This window comes from Solea solea, chromosome 1, assembly GCF_958295425.1.
Source record: "Solea solea chromosome 1, fSolSol10.1, whole genome shotgun sequence".
Taxonomy (NCBI): Eukaryota; Metazoa; Chordata; class Actinopteri; order Pleuronectiformes; family Soleidae; genus Solea; species Solea solea.
In genome coordinates this window covers 6,421,879-6,439,557 of record NC_081134.1, presented here as the reverse complement: position 1 = coordinate 6,439,557, position 17,679 = coordinate 6,421,879, and the positions used below count along the sequence as shown (strand labels likewise).

General features: G+C 41.4%; 1 protein-coding gene across 1 annotated transcript in view; it reads right to left on the bottom strand.

Moving 5' to 3' along the window:
• Window positions 1–16,837, bottom strand: part of LOC131466907 (probable G-protein coupled receptor 158) — a 50,991-nt gene extending 34,154 nt beyond the window's left edge. Inside the window, exons 1-2 of the mRNA XM_058640499.1 lie at window positions 15,442–16,837; window positions 10,965–11,070 (exon numbers count right to left, since the gene is read on the bottom strand). Of these exons, the coding sequence (XP_058496482.1) occupies window positions 10,965–11,070; window positions 15,442–16,301 (966 nt within the window). The 5' untranslated portion in view covers window positions 16,302–16,837. The remainder of the gene's footprint in view (window positions 1–10,964; window positions 11,071–15,441) is intronic.
• Window positions 16,838–17,679: the final 842 nt, after the last annotated feature.

The window sequence follows — 17,679 nt, the reverse complement described above, 5'->3', positions numbered from 1 at the left end:
TTTTTTTTTCAATTTTCAAGCTTAGTGTAACACAGGGAACATGTATGTCACACTATAGGTCACGACAGTAATCATCAACTGCATTAATGTCACCCAGTGCCTCTGCACTGCCACACAAACACTTTTGCTCCATATGTCATTTATCATCTCTGCTGCTGCTTTTTCTTTTTTCTTTTTGTTACAACACTCATGCTGCACGCCCCTATGAAAGAACTATGAAACGGTCGTTTGACTTGTCTCACTTTGATGGATCACCTTCATCAAACCGCAGCCTGCAAGTGAGAGAGTATCTTATAATTGCACTTTACTTTTGAATGCTGTGTGGGCATTTAATTCCACTTGGCTAAGAGGGTTCAAGGTTGGCCTGTCAATCATGGAAAGAGTTCTTTTTAAAGAGGGGCATCCTGATCCCCGGAGGGAGGCTGCGTTATTACAGAGGTGAGACCTGAACCTTGTATAAAATGTTATTTCAAAGGAAACGATGGCCTGAGACACAAAGTTGTTGATGAGTTTGTGGTGATTTTGGATGATATTATAGAATAAGTAAAGGATGGAGTGTGCTGGGCTGGAAAGCAAAGCCAGTGTTGAAGTGCCTGAAAACATGCGTTGTTGTTTTTTCTTTTGAATATCCATTAGAGTTTAAAAAATAAGTCACTCTACCTTTCACTTGATTAATAACATGAGTAAACTCATGGTCTCAATCACTTCAGCTCTTCTTCAATACAACAATGCCTTTTTGTGAATTATGGTTCAGTTTAGAGTAAAATACACATATTTTCCAGTATGTAAAATGTTGGTTTAACTGCTTTAAAATAAAATAAAAATGTTTGTTCTTTGTAGCCTAAGAATGACATTTGTCATTTTGCAACTTATGACACCAAAGATCAACATCCTCAGGGAAAGGGAGGGACAAACAGTATCACAACTAACTAGATGTCACTAATTCTTACACACTTGACTTTTAGGGCATGACTATGGTGTGATTGACAGCAAATGTCATGCATGGTGACCTGCAGGTCTTCAGTACAATCCACTCCTCACTTCATTCCCAGCTCCACCCTCTCATTTAAATATAATAACAATAATAATAATAATAATAATAATAATACATCAAATTTTCAGGACAGTCGAGGGAAAAATATGGTCTCTTCTGGTGGACAAATTGTCGGATTACAAGATTATTCAAATATTGTCGTATCAAAATAACACTCAAAATGCACAATGGTGCAAGTAAACACAAAAGTAAACTAATGAACATGAGCAAAACACACACACACACACACTACAGCAGAACAATCAGAAGAATGCCACAAAACGTTCTATCAAAGTGTTAAAGCTACTTCACATACGCATGAAGACAATTCCTCTACAGACGGAAGTGGCTTCATTCTACGGAGGAATTATCTGTAACGTTCATGTGGAGGGCCCTCGTGTTTGGACTGCAGCCTGTGGTACCTGTTTTCTCACCATGTAATGTGATAAAAAAGCTGTGAACATGACACCCAGATGGAAGTTGGCAAGAGAGAAAAAGAAGCAGTGAGGGAGAGAAAGAGAGAGAGAGAGAGAGAGAGAGAGAGAGAGCACTCTATGTCCCTGAGAGATCTATAAATACACTGGAAGCATTAAACCCTAAAAGCATTACAATCACGCTGTCCCCTGGGCAGAGAATATGCCTGCTGCTGTTTCACAAGACAACCAACCACGAACAAAGGATGTTTGAGACGGGACCTTGGAGTTAAGCCCGTCTGGAATTTCTCCATCAGGCAAAAAAAACAAAGAAATTGGTTGGTGAATTGTTGTGGTAACTGTTCTGTGACTAGCAAGAAAGTCACACTGATGGCTGAGAAGAGCGGTGTCGTAAGCTCACGTGGCACGGATCTGTGCCGCCTTTGAACTGTGACCTATTTCCAAATTTCAAATTCAATCCAATTTCAAACATTTTGAGTCCTTTTTTGGTCAGGTGTGTTTATACAGTTGGGGAAATGATCAGATTGCCTAAAAAAGGATAAAAGACACTCTGTATTGCACATTCTCATAGCCTCTGTATGTAGTGTACGTTTAGACATAGTCATGGAAAAAAGCAGCCAAAATGCTCTGCGTTCTAAGGGTTAAAGCCAAAGCTGAAATAACACATAGGTGATGAAATAGTCAATTCAGAAATACTGTGGTGGGATATGCATTCCAATAATCATTTGAGGACTCGTTAAAGTATGCAGCCTTGTTGAGTATGCAGCTTTAGGAGATGTGCCAGGAGGAGGAAAATCTCACTTGGTATTTTTAAGACTTATGAGCCAGACTCTCTGTGGGTAGGCGGTCCCAGCTCCCGACATGGACTCATGGGAAGCCTCACTCAATTAAGATCCAACTGCTGCTGCTGATTTGACAGGCTCTTACTTTTTGCTGTGGCAGCTACTGAGCTGCAGTCAACAGATTAGAGAGTGAATGGTGGTTCTAAGCGGTGGATGAGTCCTCCCTGACGACTGTCCCTTTCCTGTCACTCCTTATCCCTCGCTCCCTCCCAGTCTGAGTCTCTTTTCCATCCTACGCACGGCATATGCATCTTTGTCCTTCCTTTCTCCTTCCACACCTCGTACTATCATGCATGCATCATCAGCTTAATTAAAGATCACAATTATTATGCTGGACTTGCTAAAAATGTTCAACAGAGTATAGAGGAATGCAACCTTGAGCCCAGTTCACAATACGCGACTTTCAGAGTCGTGGGATCACTGTGTGTCTTTGCAGTCACTGTGAGTTCACGCGACACAAGTGACTGCAAGCACCCACTACACAGAATTTCACCAGGAAGAGGTTTCAGTTGATATGTATGGTCACAAAAACACAAATGGTAACAAGAACACACAAGTGAAGTGACGTGTGGAACAATGTGGCAAAACCAGACATGATTTAGCTCACTCACTGAGTCTGCAATCTCTGTCACTTTTTCACAATGTTGTATTTCTCTTTTTCTTATCTTCTCACGAAAGACTTGTTGTTGATTTCGTGTTTAGATTTCAGGTGAGAGGGCTTTCACACTGGTATGGTTATGGGTGTTGAACCAGTCTCTGACCACAGGCACCAATAAAAAAAAATGATTGGTTAGCTCATAACACCATGGTTCTGAATGGAACTAGAGCCAGCACGGCAACCAGGCTGCTGCTTGCCGGTGTGAAAGGGCTATTATTGGTTTGGTTACTTGGAGTTGTTGGAAATTATATCAGGATCTGCGACATTTGTGAGCAAAGCATTGGTGCATCTCCACTGGCAGTGTCATTGAATATTTCACACTTAACGTCTGCCAACTGCTGATCATGTGCCAATTAGGACCAATTAGCCATGACTTGCAAAACTCATATGCAAGAACATTATCAGGCTGAATCTGGGGTAGTGTGAAGTAGGCTTTATTGTTGTAAATATTGTGTTTATATATATATATGTATATATATATATATATATATATATATATTGTTCAGTCAAAGCTGAAATACACAACTTTGTCATTTTAATGCTAAAACTGATGAAAGGTGATTTAAAAACAGCCCCATCCATATTCATATGAATCCCCTATACCAGCCTGGCTGTCACTGCCACAGTCTCTTTGACACTAGGATTGTGTTTTCACAGAAAGGAACTACGTTATTTCATACCACAGAGAATCTTTCACATGTTTTTCATACACGGGTGCTAATTATGACACAATAATATAAATAATAATATGGTGCATTTTGGCTTCCATTTGAACTGCATCCAAAATATGTATCTACACATCTGATAGTAGCATTTGTTTTCTAAGTAATGCTGCATTCACTTTGCTTCCGTTTGTATTAGCCATGTCTTTGTCAGCCTGTGCACAACTGCCAAATGTACAACAGAAAAAGTAAGAAGAAGAAGAAATCATGTTTACATATAAAAAAAAAACAAGCCCTGCAGTGGATTAGCAATCTGTCCAGCGTGTACACTGTCAGCTGGGGATTGGCTCCAGATACATCCTGCAAACCTCATGTGGAGGATAAAGTGGTAGAAAATGAATGAATGAATGAATGAATGAACGAATGAATTAATGAAAAAAAAAAACCTTGCAGTGACAAACATGTTTAGCATGAGTGGATCCATTTGAAAAGACAACCTTGGAGCTCCAGTGTTGGAGGTGTATATGGGTTCCTTGAAGAAGGAGCCCCGGGGTATTGGTAAAGCCTGTGCATTCATGTTCTTTTATGTATGAATTGAATATAAAGAAAGCCTCTTACATTTTCACAGTTGAACACTTTATATTCCTCAGTTAGTGTTTTTCATGAGATGTGGCTTCAAATACAGACATTAATGGCTTCTTTGAGGTTGCGAAAAGAAAAGATGCATTTAACCCTCTTATGACATCAAGATAGTGAGGCTGCCTGGATTTATATTGATTTTATTGTCAAAAAATGTTCAATGAGTGAGTGCTTCTTCCCCATTCTGCTATAATGGGCCGATATCTGTTATTCACCTGTTTAGGAATACGGTACTGAGAAGCTGAAGTCACAACGCGCTGGTGAATCTTGTCTGCGATTGGACGGTCGTTCCGTGGAAGTCCTGAGGACTACCGTAATGACAAGTATATGGGCGCAAAGCTCTGTTTCTCTGCTTTCCAGTATCCATCCGTATTCTCCCACTTTATCCTCCACATGAGGGTTGCGAGGTTGCTGTGCCAATCTCAGCTGACATAGATCCGAAGGTCGGGTCGCACCTTGAACAGATCGCCAGTGCATAATTTTAGAATTTTCTAGATATCACAAACAGTCTAGGAGTTATGGTAATGAGAAGTATACGCATGCCAAACAGGATGGTCACAGAAGGGTTAAATGCACACATGCATTGCCAACTGGCAAACAGATGCTTTAGCCTAGTTTCAGCTCACATTCCCCCCGAGGAGAGACAGAGAGTTTGTGGTAGAACAACAGCGATGGTAGAGTTAAACTGGAAAAGACAGGTTTTATTCTGTCTCCACTGCAAGTCACCTTCTTACCGACTATAGATAAGGTCGGTACAAATTCTTCTGCTTTCCTGACAAATATAGTTTAGCACAGAAGCTCCTATCCAGGCTTTTTCCTCTGACTGCTGCACTCTACAACTTATTTAGTTAGGTAGATATTCCTTTCCCTCCACGTAGTATTTGTATTAACCTTGTAGCTTGAACCCCCTTTTTATCCAAAATGTGCCATATATGATAAGAACTACAAAAGACATGTTTAGGACATACATATTTACATTTATAAACATACCCGTGCCTTTGCAGGGTTCGCAACCCGTTCGGAACAATGGCCTTTCTGCATGGAGTTTGCATGTGTGTGTGTGGGATTTCTCCAGGTTCTCCGGTTTCCTCCCACGCTCAAAAAACACTCCAAAGACCAAAAGACACTTCAAATTGACAGTAGGTATGAGTGTGAGAGTGGATGGTTGTTTGTCTCTATGTGGCACTGTGATGGACAGCCCCCCCCCCCCCCCCGCAAATGTGGAGGATAAAGCAGTAGAAGGTGAACATATTGGTGGCATGACTCATGAGCAGGCCTGACAGTCCCTCTCATGTGGTATATACACCTGATATAATTACTACAGCTGTTAAAATAGTTTAAAAAATATAATTAGAATGTTTTTCATGTATACATATTCAGCCTAAATACTAAAACTACTGTGACTGAGGTGTCAATTTTATGCAATATTGCTGATAGAATGTCAGTATCATCATCAGCAGATCTTTTCTCTGTCTAGTTTTGCGTTTAACAGAATGTAGCAGTGATGTACATGCCATGCGTCAGGTGTGAACCAGGCGTTTATTGCCTTTTCTTATTTAGATTGTGCTGTCCGTGTCCACATGAAGCTTAAGCGTAGATAGTGCGGAGAAAACACGCAAGCACACAAAATGTGTGCGGCAAAGGATGCTTCTGCAGTAAATAAAGCAGTAGAAGAAGGTGACAAGTTTTTCTTATTTTGGATTTGGCCACTTCATTATGATGATTTCACGTGTTACAGGCTGGCAAAAGCCGAGACAGACATGTTGACAGATGGAGGCGTAATTTCTGGCATGTCTTTCCTCAGAGGAGTTAATTGGCTTCAGATTAAATAAAGACAAGGTGAGGAGGTGTTAGAAAAGTAAAGGAGTAGAAAGTGAGAGAGATGGGGCGGTGGGGATAGCCAAAGATAAAAAGCTTGGGGGGGGGGGGGGAATTTTGGAGAGCGTGAAAACCCATGGAGAAAGAGAGAGTGGTAAAGAGGAGGAAGACGGAGAAGAGGAAGCGTAGCTGATTGAACAAGTAAAGCGAGAGGAGAGACAGAGGGGGTAACCCGACTTGGCTGTCACAGCAGTTTACACTCATTAGCAGAGCTCTGCCTTTGAAGCCCTTTATCTCCAGCAGCATGTTTCACAGGATGGAGAGAAAACACACACACGGCCATGCATGCATGCATAAGAAAGTATATCCCACACTCACAATGATGCCTACATGCATTCATAAGCTCACACCAGGAAAAATAACTAAATCCTAGTCAGATGCAACCACTTACAAATCACCCACACTAATCATTCTCAAATCCTCCTCTAATTATATAAGCAGTGGCTCCTTATGTAAGATACTTCCCCTACAACTGACTATCCATAATGCATGAAATCTTGCATGGTGACACATCCTACTTCTCTGCACAGCCTCACCATATCTGGACAGACAAGAAGAAGAAGAAGATCTTGTATTGGGGTGAAATATTCCCTCAGCCAGTAAATAAAATAAAAGGTCATGCTGGAGTTTTGCGCATGCTCATTATTCACCATATAAATGCATTCATAATGATCCTGAATTAGATTTTGCCAATAATACCAAAAAGTTCTTGAATAGAACTCAAAAGAAAAATGTAAAACTTGCGATTATAATTAGCTGCATAATCGTTGGGGTCATGATGATATTACACTTACAAATACTACAAAAACTAAAAGGTCAACTGTTTGAGAAAGTATATTAAGTACATTCCAGTTTAGATTTTTAAACATGTTTTTTTATATATTCACTGAAACTTAAAAATGTTTAAAAATCTAAACTGAAATGTACTTAATATACTTTCTCAAACAGTTGACCTTTTAGTTTGGGGTCTTTTTTACAAATGAAAAAGGAACATGCAAGTGGAAAAATTTGCACTGACAAAAAATGTGTGCTTGCACAATCATTTTTACCGATCATTCATTCATTCTTCTGCAAGGCGGGGGGTAGACCATGGACAGGTCACCCTGTTCATCACAGGGCACAGGGACACATAGAGACAAACAACCACCCACACCCATCAATTTAGAGTGTCCACTTTGCCTAATTCCCAAATCTGCATGTTATTGGACTGTGGGAGGAGAACCTGGAGGAAACCCACACACACAGGGGAGAACATGCAAACTTCATGTTCTGACCGGGTCACAAACCCCGGTCTTCCTGGTGCACCCCGCCTTTCACCCTATGTCAGCTGGGATTGGCTCCAGCTGCCCCGTGACCCTCATGTGGAGGATAAAGCTGTAGACAATGTGTCAAATAATTCTCTTATTGAGGCAGCACATCATTTTTACCAGATTACGTGGCAACAGCACATAATTTGGTGTCTTGAGGCCATTTGAGACGTTCCTGTGAGTTCAGGTTGTAAACGTCCCTGCACACTCTGCAGAACACATGATGTTCCATCACATTACCGTCTTGTTATTATCTTTCTCTGTGAGGCAGGATGTGTTTGTGTTTGAGCCTAGGGGTGTTTGTACTAGATGGGAAAAGCAATAAGCGTCTCACTGACTCTCAACAGCCCATTTCCCAAAAATTGTATTGAGAGAAAATTCTAAAGAAAATTTTACGTGAACACTGGAACAAAAGAGTAATGGGCTGAGCCACAACAGCGAGCAATTTATTACAACAAGTAGCAAAAGGACAAAGAAAACGAAAGCAAAACATTATGGAGAGAAAGACAAAATAAGGCGAAGACGAAACACGACAATTGTCACATTTAGCACTGTGATACACGACTGCCTATAGATCACAGTATGGCTGTTTGCATTTCCACAACATGCTGATGTTACTTTTTGCACAGCTGTCTTGTATAGCCTTAAAAAGCAAAGCATAAAGTCAAATATGGTCAACATCAACACAGAAGATGTACATTCTGTTTAAAAATCTGAAGAATGAACAAATACTGCAAGCAAAGTCTTCCAATTGATTATTTCATGAATGAAGAAATGAATCAATAGGACAAGATTAATGAAACAACACACAGTTTAATTATTGTCCCCTCTAACAAAACATTTGTAATTAATATATGTAAAGTGTCATTGACTTGGTTGCTAAATTGACGATATTAGCATTCCTCTCCCTCTCCCCTCAAACACACATGTGAGGGGTGATCAGTCCTCAGCTCCGATCACAGAAAACTAATGATTTAAGGACACAATTTGTCCACATTCCAAGATTCAAGATTCAAGATATCTTTATTGTCATACCAACACACATTAGACATGAGGTCAGAACGAAAATCAGTCTCTCCAGAACCCGGTCGGCCCAGCAATAAGAGAATAAGAAAAGAAGAAATAAGAATTATGAACCAACAGTTTAACTTAACAACTGCAAACTGCATGAGCGCAGTCCGTCCTCGGTACAGAGTAGAGACCGCCTCCTCAGCTTACATCATCTGATCAGCAGTAGTTTCCCAGCATTATTACTCTAATCAGTGCTCATACGCCACAATATTAACTTTGATCGCCATATAATTTATTTTCTCTAAAGGTTAAAACATTTTTCACCACAAGTAGAGCTTTGATTCCCTCAGTTCTTCTCTCTCATTCTCTGTCACTCACTCACACACACACGTACAGAGAGGAAGAGAGAGAGAGAGAGATAAAGGCACTCTGACAGCAGACACATCTGTATAGACAGGCTCGTTAAAATCTTAATTTTTTCATGCAAACAGTCCAGAACAAAATCATTTTTTAATGAGTCTGACTGTACAAATGTATGTGATGTCAAAGTGTGTAAAGGTGTGTGTGTGTGTCTTTGTGTGCGATTGTACGAGTGACAGCGAGAAAGAGAGAGAGAAACATAATCCAGTAGCATGAGTTAATACAAGCACTAGTCACGCTGTTGTAACATGAAATAAGATTAAACAAAAAAATCATATGGTGAAAGCAGGCAGGCAGCTTTTTTCGTGGGCTGACAGAAAAATAAACACATATCTAACAAAGACAGACAAACAGAAGCCATACTTATGATGATTCATTTGTTAGCAAAGTTGTAAATGACGTATGTTAAATTGGCCAGGGTGACTAAAAGGCTCTGTCTCTCGCTACCTATCACTGTGATGATAGTAGAAATACTTAATAACACAGCCTACTTGCACAAACAATTCAGATCTGAGCAGAATGAACAACAGGACTGTCAGTGGCTGAGTTCAGATTTTATCAGACAGCAGCCGCGAAAGTGGAGCAATGCAGAAGAAGCAACACAAACAAACTAAGGGGAACAAGGAAACCTCCCATGTCTCCTTCTGAAGCACCACCACCATCACCACCATCACAGACCAGGATGGGGGGGAGGAACACAGACAAAGAGCATGGTCAATTATTCACCACATCTTGCTGCATTCCATTACACGGCATTTATTATACATCATATGGCCAACGACATGCCATGCAAGCCTGAGCAGCTACTCCTGCATTACATCACATAAAACTAACGCAGTGGCGCTGACATGGGCAATATGAACACACACACACAAAGACTTCTTGCTGGTCTTTGAAATCGGGGAAGTTAATTTCAGGCCCAGTTATTTATACATACATTCTGACATAAATTCTGCAAACGACTAACTAGAACAAGGAAGATAATTATGTAAAACTGAAATGCTATAATAGCGTTTTTATTCACAGTGTATATGTACAAATGAAAATGGGCTATATCGCCGAGCAAATAACACACAACCACCAGCTGTTTGTCTACAGACTTCCCCCACACACGACTGAGCAGAAAAGGTTCTGATGTTTCTGCAACTCTGTCAATCATCATGCAGAAGCCCAGCATCCGTGCCCGCCCACTGCTCCATTGACCCTCAGAGAAGCTGAGCTTATGTGGAAGTGATTTTTACCACATTTGTCCAATCACCATCGAGCTCACCGCAGTGAAAAAGCCTATTCTGTGTTGTCCCATAGAGAACAGTTGAAGCTGAGCTTCAAGTGGATTTAATGCAGAGATTTAACTGCTACGGGAATACGAAAATCACACAAGACGATCCGTCAATCGCGATAAACAGCTGATTCTGAACAAACTAAAGTAGCGACATATTCTAATCATGTTCTAGCACACGTTTAGTATTAAAATATTACATATTTGACGACATTTTAGAGGAAGCTGAGCTTCAATTGGAGCAGTCCCCACTAACACACACACACACAGGGAGGTCCACACACTGACACAAGGGCTTTGTGATTGTCCGCCTACACTAACCAGTCAAATTGCAGAAAATACTACACAAGCTCACCTTCAGCTCCTGTGTTATGCCTTTAAATAATGTCCAGAATAGACATCTGTCAACATTTTATTCACTTTGTCCTATTAGACATTTTGTTTTGTCATAATTTGTGTGATTGAATGTGAAAATAGGGCTGAATAATGAGGAGATAAAAAAGAAGTCAGTTACCATGAACACTTGCAGGATATTATGACAGAAGAACCCAAACATGTAACCACTCAAAGAAAGGACAGAAAGTAAATGAACAAAGCCTTAGAGTGAGAGATTAGGTCTGAAACAAATGGTTGTGAGCGGAAATGGTGAATAACAGCGTCTTTCAAGCCTCAACTCTTTAGTACTATCATGATATTTGCTTCTATAATGTTTGAGTGTATTTTTAAGAATGTAATAAATAGAGACTAAAGTGTGAATGGATAAACAAACACGACTGACAACAACTGTGGAGCAAAACTCACTTCCATGCTGGTGAGATTACAGCGGTGAGTCCCAGCAAACCAGCCACTGTTGGAGCACTGGTCAATGTCCACGTCCTGCAGGTTCACATCCACACGAACAACGCCCCTGTTAGAAAGAGAGGGGGGCGGAGCGAGGGAGGGGGACAACATTAGAGAAAGTAGAGAAGTGAGTGGAGGAATCAAACATAAGTGGTACTTTTAAAAATGTAGAATAAAGATTGAACGCAATTAAGGCAGATGAAAAAAACGTAAATTGCAATGATAACAGGGGTGGGGTTACAAAAACAGAGGAGGAGGAGGAAGTGTAGAGAGGGCCAGAATGAAAGAGAGGGAAGGGAAGTAAGGTCAAGGGTGGAAGAAATGGAAGTAATGAAGAAAGAGGGCAGATAGATAGAATCAAGTTTGAACTTTTCATCTATAAGTGCAAAACATACACTTTACTTATGACAAATAAGACTGTGACATTTGCAGAGTATAATATCATTTAGGTCAAATCATATACACACTCTCAACATTACTTACTTTTTCTATAAACCAAAATTAAACAGATTGTTTTCACATTTGAACATCTTTCTCTTAATTCTTAGGGCCCCACAGTATGTGTTCAGGCAATCTGATTGAATTAGATATTGGACACAAATAGACATTGGTAAACGCATGAAACATTTGAGCATATGGCACTGAGCAATTTTTGTTCAAATAAGTTTGTCCTCATAAAATAATCCAGCTGCCAGTACAATAATAATACATTTAATCTGCCATGTATCACTCTACATTAATCACTGTCCACAGAGATGAGCCAGTCTGTCACTGTGGGAGACCACCTGAGGTTGGTCTCAGTCTTCAGCAGGGCTCAGGTGCACCAGAAACGTGATCAAGGAGGGAATCTGTGCCAGGAAGTGATGTCGTCAAGGACAATACAGTCAAGTATTATGTTGCACAGCCACTGTGGTTCCACTCACAAATAATGGTGGTGTGCCGAGCACCTCCTCAGAACTCCATTTCAAATGCTCAATTGCACATCTTGTTTTGCAGTGAGCAGCGCCGAGGCGTAGCTGCTCAGCTGTGTTTGCTGCAGGAAAAGGTCAGACAAGAGGTCTGACTGATTGACTGTGCTGTTTGCTGTCTCTTCAAATAAAAACATTTCGAGGGACCCACTGCTGGCAATTTTACGCTGTTGTGTAACTATTGTTCTTTAGTTAGTATGATATATAAGCCCCTCCACCCACAGGATTTCAACACAATGTTTACATACAGTTTTTAGATTTATATTTTTTAATTTATTTCTGTATTTCATATGGTTTGCTTCATATTTTTGTACGGCGACCATGAGTGTCTTGAAAGGCGCCTATGAATAAAATTGATTGTTATTACTGTTAGAATAGAACCATCTCGGGCCAGTGTGTAAGAATTAGTGACATCTAACGGTGAGACTGCAGATTGCAGCAAATGGAGGACTCCTCCGCTCACCCCCATCCTTTCCCAAGAGCCTTAGGGGAACTACGGTGGCTTTGAATACCAGAATCTGGTAAGCTTTTGACTAAACGACACACGCCCCTATGTTGTTTTGCTGTTTAGTGTTTTTCAGTGTTTAGTCTTCTTCCATTTCCCCCATCCTCTCCATTTACTGCACCATGGTACCACCTGTACATCCAAATGCTTCCCCTCTCTCTCTTTCCTTTATGGTTTTGTGTGTGATCCTGACGCCCATTACCGCCATCTGTTTGCTGAGAAGTGGAACTAACAACAAAGTGGGAGGCTCTGTTTTCATGGAACTTACTAGAATATACCCATCTAGGTCCAGTGTGTAAGAATCTGTGACATCTAATGGTGATGGAGGACTCCTCCACTCTATCCTCCCTTTCCCAAGTGCGTAAGGAAACTATGATGGCCTTTGCATACCAGAGAGGATGTCATTCTTCTTTGTTTGTGTAATAGGCTTTTGCTTCAAAATGCCAAATGTGCATTCTGGCTGTTGCAGAGAGGCTCTTGCCTGCACTCCAAATCAAAAGCTTATTTAAAGGCTACAAAAAACAAGGTTTGTTGAATTTCTTACAATAAACTCTCTTGTTACTATCTTATCTTAAGCTGCTCTCGACAACGTGGTTTTGTGCTGTTACTGTAGAACTCCACCTAAATGTGACACTGGTGAAGAGTCTGAGTCTTCAGTGACGGTGTCACAATTGTGATGTCTCTACAATAACATGGCTCTTATTTAAGCAGCATGTACAGCATCGCTGAATGAAAGCTGCCTCTCCATCTTAAGCTATACATGTGATTTACATTTATATTCCATGGATTTTTGTGTTCGCCTCTAAATCTGGCCTGGAGAGGAACAAAAATGAGAGAAAGAGGTTGCCTTTAGGTGGATGGAGGATGGGACGGTGGAACTGAATCTATCATCTACACTAGCTTACGCGTTTCTATCTATTTTTAGTTTTTTTTTTTTGTCTCTATATCTTCACAGGCGTGAGGTTGGTGGAAGAACTTACAGAAAAGTTGCAGACCACAACACAAATTGGGAGGAAAACAGCGTGCACCTACTTTTGCAGCTGTCGTCAATCTTCTCCGTCAATTAGAGAGTAAAGCTTACAACACACGCTGGTATTAAATAACTGCTTTACTGTGTTTCCTCTGAGCTTGAGTTCTCCCATGACTCCCTCTGCTGACTTCCCAAACAAGTGCTTAACACTGAAGAGTGAAGTTCTGATCCTGGAGATTGAGAAAAATGACTCTAATTCAACATGCACTTATTGTTCATCAGCAGAGAACGTTTGCCTGTGTGATTTGAACATGAATTTAAAAGCTCAGTAGCTTTTATGATTCCCATCTACTCTTATATCATGCAGTTAGACGTCACATTGAGTTTATATTTGTTAAATTGCTACATCAAAGGTCAAGAAAGAATTTTAATGTTCAGCTTAAAGTTAAAAAATAAATGATTTGATGTTTTATGGCAGATGGCATCTGTAGTGTTGCATTACTGCCTCTTTATTTTTGGAATAAAGAAAAATAGCGCTGTTAAATCGATGTAACTCACTAACAAACTCCAACCACTTCAGAAAAAAATACAGGTGATATGACAGGAAGCTCTGAAAATAAATGTGTTAATAAGTGTCTAGTAATAAACCATGACATCTCTTGTGAAGGCAGCAAACTCAACAACCTTTTTGTCTCTAATTTCAAGTCAACAAGTCAATTGGTGTGTCAAATGATTGTGATTCAGTCACTGGATTCACTTAATGACACTTAATGTCAGACACCTAAGGCAACTGTCAACAAGCAGCATTGCCATTTTGTTTCCACATGTCAGACTTTGGGCATTTTTGGGGATCAACAGAACATCACCGTTTACTGTGACATAGATGCCTGTTGAAGTATTAAAGCTAAAAATGATTTTGGCTAATGATTCTGTGGGAACACCACAGTCGTCATCACCACACAAAGACAAAAATAAGCTGTGTTTGTCCCCGAAGCAGGTGATGATGCAGCACTTTACCCAGGGACGCGTCAGCAGAGTGGGAGTCTGCCAACTTAGACCCAAATCACCTGCACGACTGCTGAACATAAACTGCTGAGTAACATTTGTGTCAGCTCTTCTATATAAATTGTCACTGAAATTCTGTTTGTCCTACTTAAAATTTTTTGTTAGAATTGTGTTAATATTTTGCCAAATAAAAATGAAATTGACTAACCAGTTTCCTAGAGATTTACTGCAGGATTTATCTGATATTGAACCGCACATCTTGTGTAATATGTCTTTACTTTGATTGATGTGAGAGTTGAGTGCACCTGAAATTCATAGTGGCTTCATATTGCGGTTGTGGGTCTTCCATTGTTTATTCATGATTTAATTGATCTTTTCCAGACACTCTTGGACTGGAGCCTTGAAAATGAGATCCCTGAGTGTTTTATGCACCTAACTGTTGTAACACACACACACACACACACACACACACAGCCAAACACAAGGCTTGTGTCCAAGCCTTCACCACTGTGTGAAGTCTGCACGAGTGTTCATTAAACTGCAGCATACAGCAGCAGAGATGCACAGCTGTGTTTTGACAGGTGAGCATGAATGATCTACCTGTGACTATGAAGAGGCTTTTACACCATCTGGTTCCTGCATCATAATCCACACTGTATTTAGATTACTGTCAATCAGTGTGAGGTAGAGCCTCATTTTTATATAAGATAAGAAAAGATTTCCTCATTTATTTCCTTTAAAATAATTTGACTATAAATTGTTTATTAAGTGAAGTATATTTCAGTGCGTGGACGTAAAAACATCTCACATCCCCTGGCTGTGTGTAATGGACCCATAAAGTTTTAAAACCTTCATGGGAACCAGTGGCTTAATAGAATGTATGCCCTGTTGGAAAGTTTTGAAAGATAAAAAAAAAAAGTGCTTCCTGAGTCTTAATCAAACACAAACAACATGTTTTGCCTCACTGTCAATCCCACACTCTTCTCTCACCTAAAGTCTGGTGCTGAGTTGTTTTTCAGTCCATAGAAGCCAGCAGATAAAGTCAGTAGCCAATAGGGCACGAACGCCCCGTTTTCACACTCCAGGTAGGGCGCTGACCACTTGATCTGGTTTTTGTCCAGGGAGTAACTTCTACTCTTGGAGCCCGATGTTTCCGAGAGACTTCTGTGAGAGTGTGGTCTCCTACCGTCCCTGAACTCATTGAACCAGTCGGACTCCGAGCTCCTGCTCTTTAGGAGACGGTGCGCGCTGCTGGACAGGTCCTGCAGCACCACCTCATTCTCGGTCCTCGTCGCCTGGAGGAAAAAATGGGGGCCAGGCGTCGGTGCGTCCGTGTGAAAGGTCACCACGGCCCTGTGGATTTTGGGGTCCCCCTCGAGGATGCTCTGCACTAGTGCGTGGTACCAGTGCGTGTCCCTTCGGGGGGTTTGGTCACGGGACCTGTTGGCTTGCAAGATCATGTTCAGGAAGTTCGTGGCGTGCGCCACCGTGTCCAGGATGGTGTGCAGGGAATAGTGGGAGGCGACGTGTAGGCCGCCCCTCAGGCTGCTCAGCTCATACCTCCGCGAGCAGTTGACCTGCCTGAGCGCAGAGGAATCCCCGCTGTGCAGGAAAGCGGTCACCACCCTCGGCAGGTCCTCTTCAATTTTATGCGCCACCACCGCGCGCACGGTTGTTGGTACGGAGTGGTAGGTCGGGTGATGATGGGGCGGCTCCCTGTTGATGTTTTGGGTGCTGACGACTGGTGGGTTCTTGTCTTCTCGTTCACTGTCTGACCATTCCACGTAACCGTAGTTTGATCCCAGGACGAGTCCTGTATGGAGGAGCAGCGGGACGACCAGTAGAGCCATGGATCCTCAGCGTGGACACTTGGCAAAGTGTTGAGCATAACAAACCCACTCTCTTTGTTTCGAGATGAAACACTCAGGGAATCACACAGCCGATGCCCTGGATTTTACACCCATCCATGATCAAACAGGGATATCCACTTCTCATCCAGCGCGTCTTCTGTGCGCACAGACAGACTTTCTCTTTCTTCTCCGTCTTTCAAAGCAGCATCTGATCCACGCAGCTGACAGACTCTCTCTCACCTGTCTCTCCCGCCCTCACGGAGAAAAAAACACGGACTTCTCACCACTCACCGTCCATTCATATGATATAAACACGAGCTCTGCTTGTCTTTCTCCTCCTGCTCCCTCTGAGAGAAATCCATGTGTGAGGAGGAGGTGGTGGAGGAGGAGGATGACGAAGAGCGAAGGAAATTGTTATCTAAGTTCCGTCCCTCCCTATCAACCCCTACTTGAAGTGTCGCCCACCAGTGTGTGTGTGGTTGTTTCCCACTGCCAGTCTACTGGGGGTGGGCGGGGCGTGGGGAGGACTGGAGCTGTCCGGTGCTGAAAGTAGCGCCTGGAGAAAGAAGAAATTAGGCGATGATGACCGCAGTTATTCTGCATCTTTTGGGAATGGCCGAGGTAATCTATTCAAATTAATGTTAGGTGTAATCTAAGTACTCACAAACATATTTCACACCTTTGCTTACTGTGATTTATATTGCATTTATTTATTCACAGATTTACACCCCAGTGAGTGGGGCCTGAAGCATAGTGCACTTAAATGTCATTGCATTCTACTGTCAAGTAAAGGACATACACAAGTATGCAAAAACTGCAACAATGAATCCAGTAGTCTGCAGCTATTTTGCTATTCTGTTTTTGGGTTTGAGTATTTATTTTTTCTTCTTTATAATTAAAGATTTTGTTTTGTTTGTGAACAAAACCTAGCTGTTAGACATTGTCTTTTTCAGGTCTGGAAACACCAACCAAGATTTATTTTGAAAATCTGGACATGTTATGGACCAAACAACTTATCAATTAATTGAGAAAATAATGAACAGATTGATCGATAATTTAAGATAATGGTTAGTTGCAGCCCTAATGAAGATACAGTGTATGTTGTGTACATGTTTGGTCTATACACAAGACTGTCTTACACTCATCCAATGAGAGTGCGAAAAGCAGCAGTGCAGTCAGTGCTGCCCTCTTCAGACAGTTTGAGATGCATTTTTTTTGTTGTTGTTGCTGTGTGCTCATCTAGATCTCAAATTCTCCAGCACTAATCAGGAGTCAGCCCTGACTGTAAATGGTCGTTGAAGTGTGCAGATTGCCCTGGGTTGACTCACAGACGGTTGCCATGGCAGTGGAAGGTGATGACCACACATATACACAATTG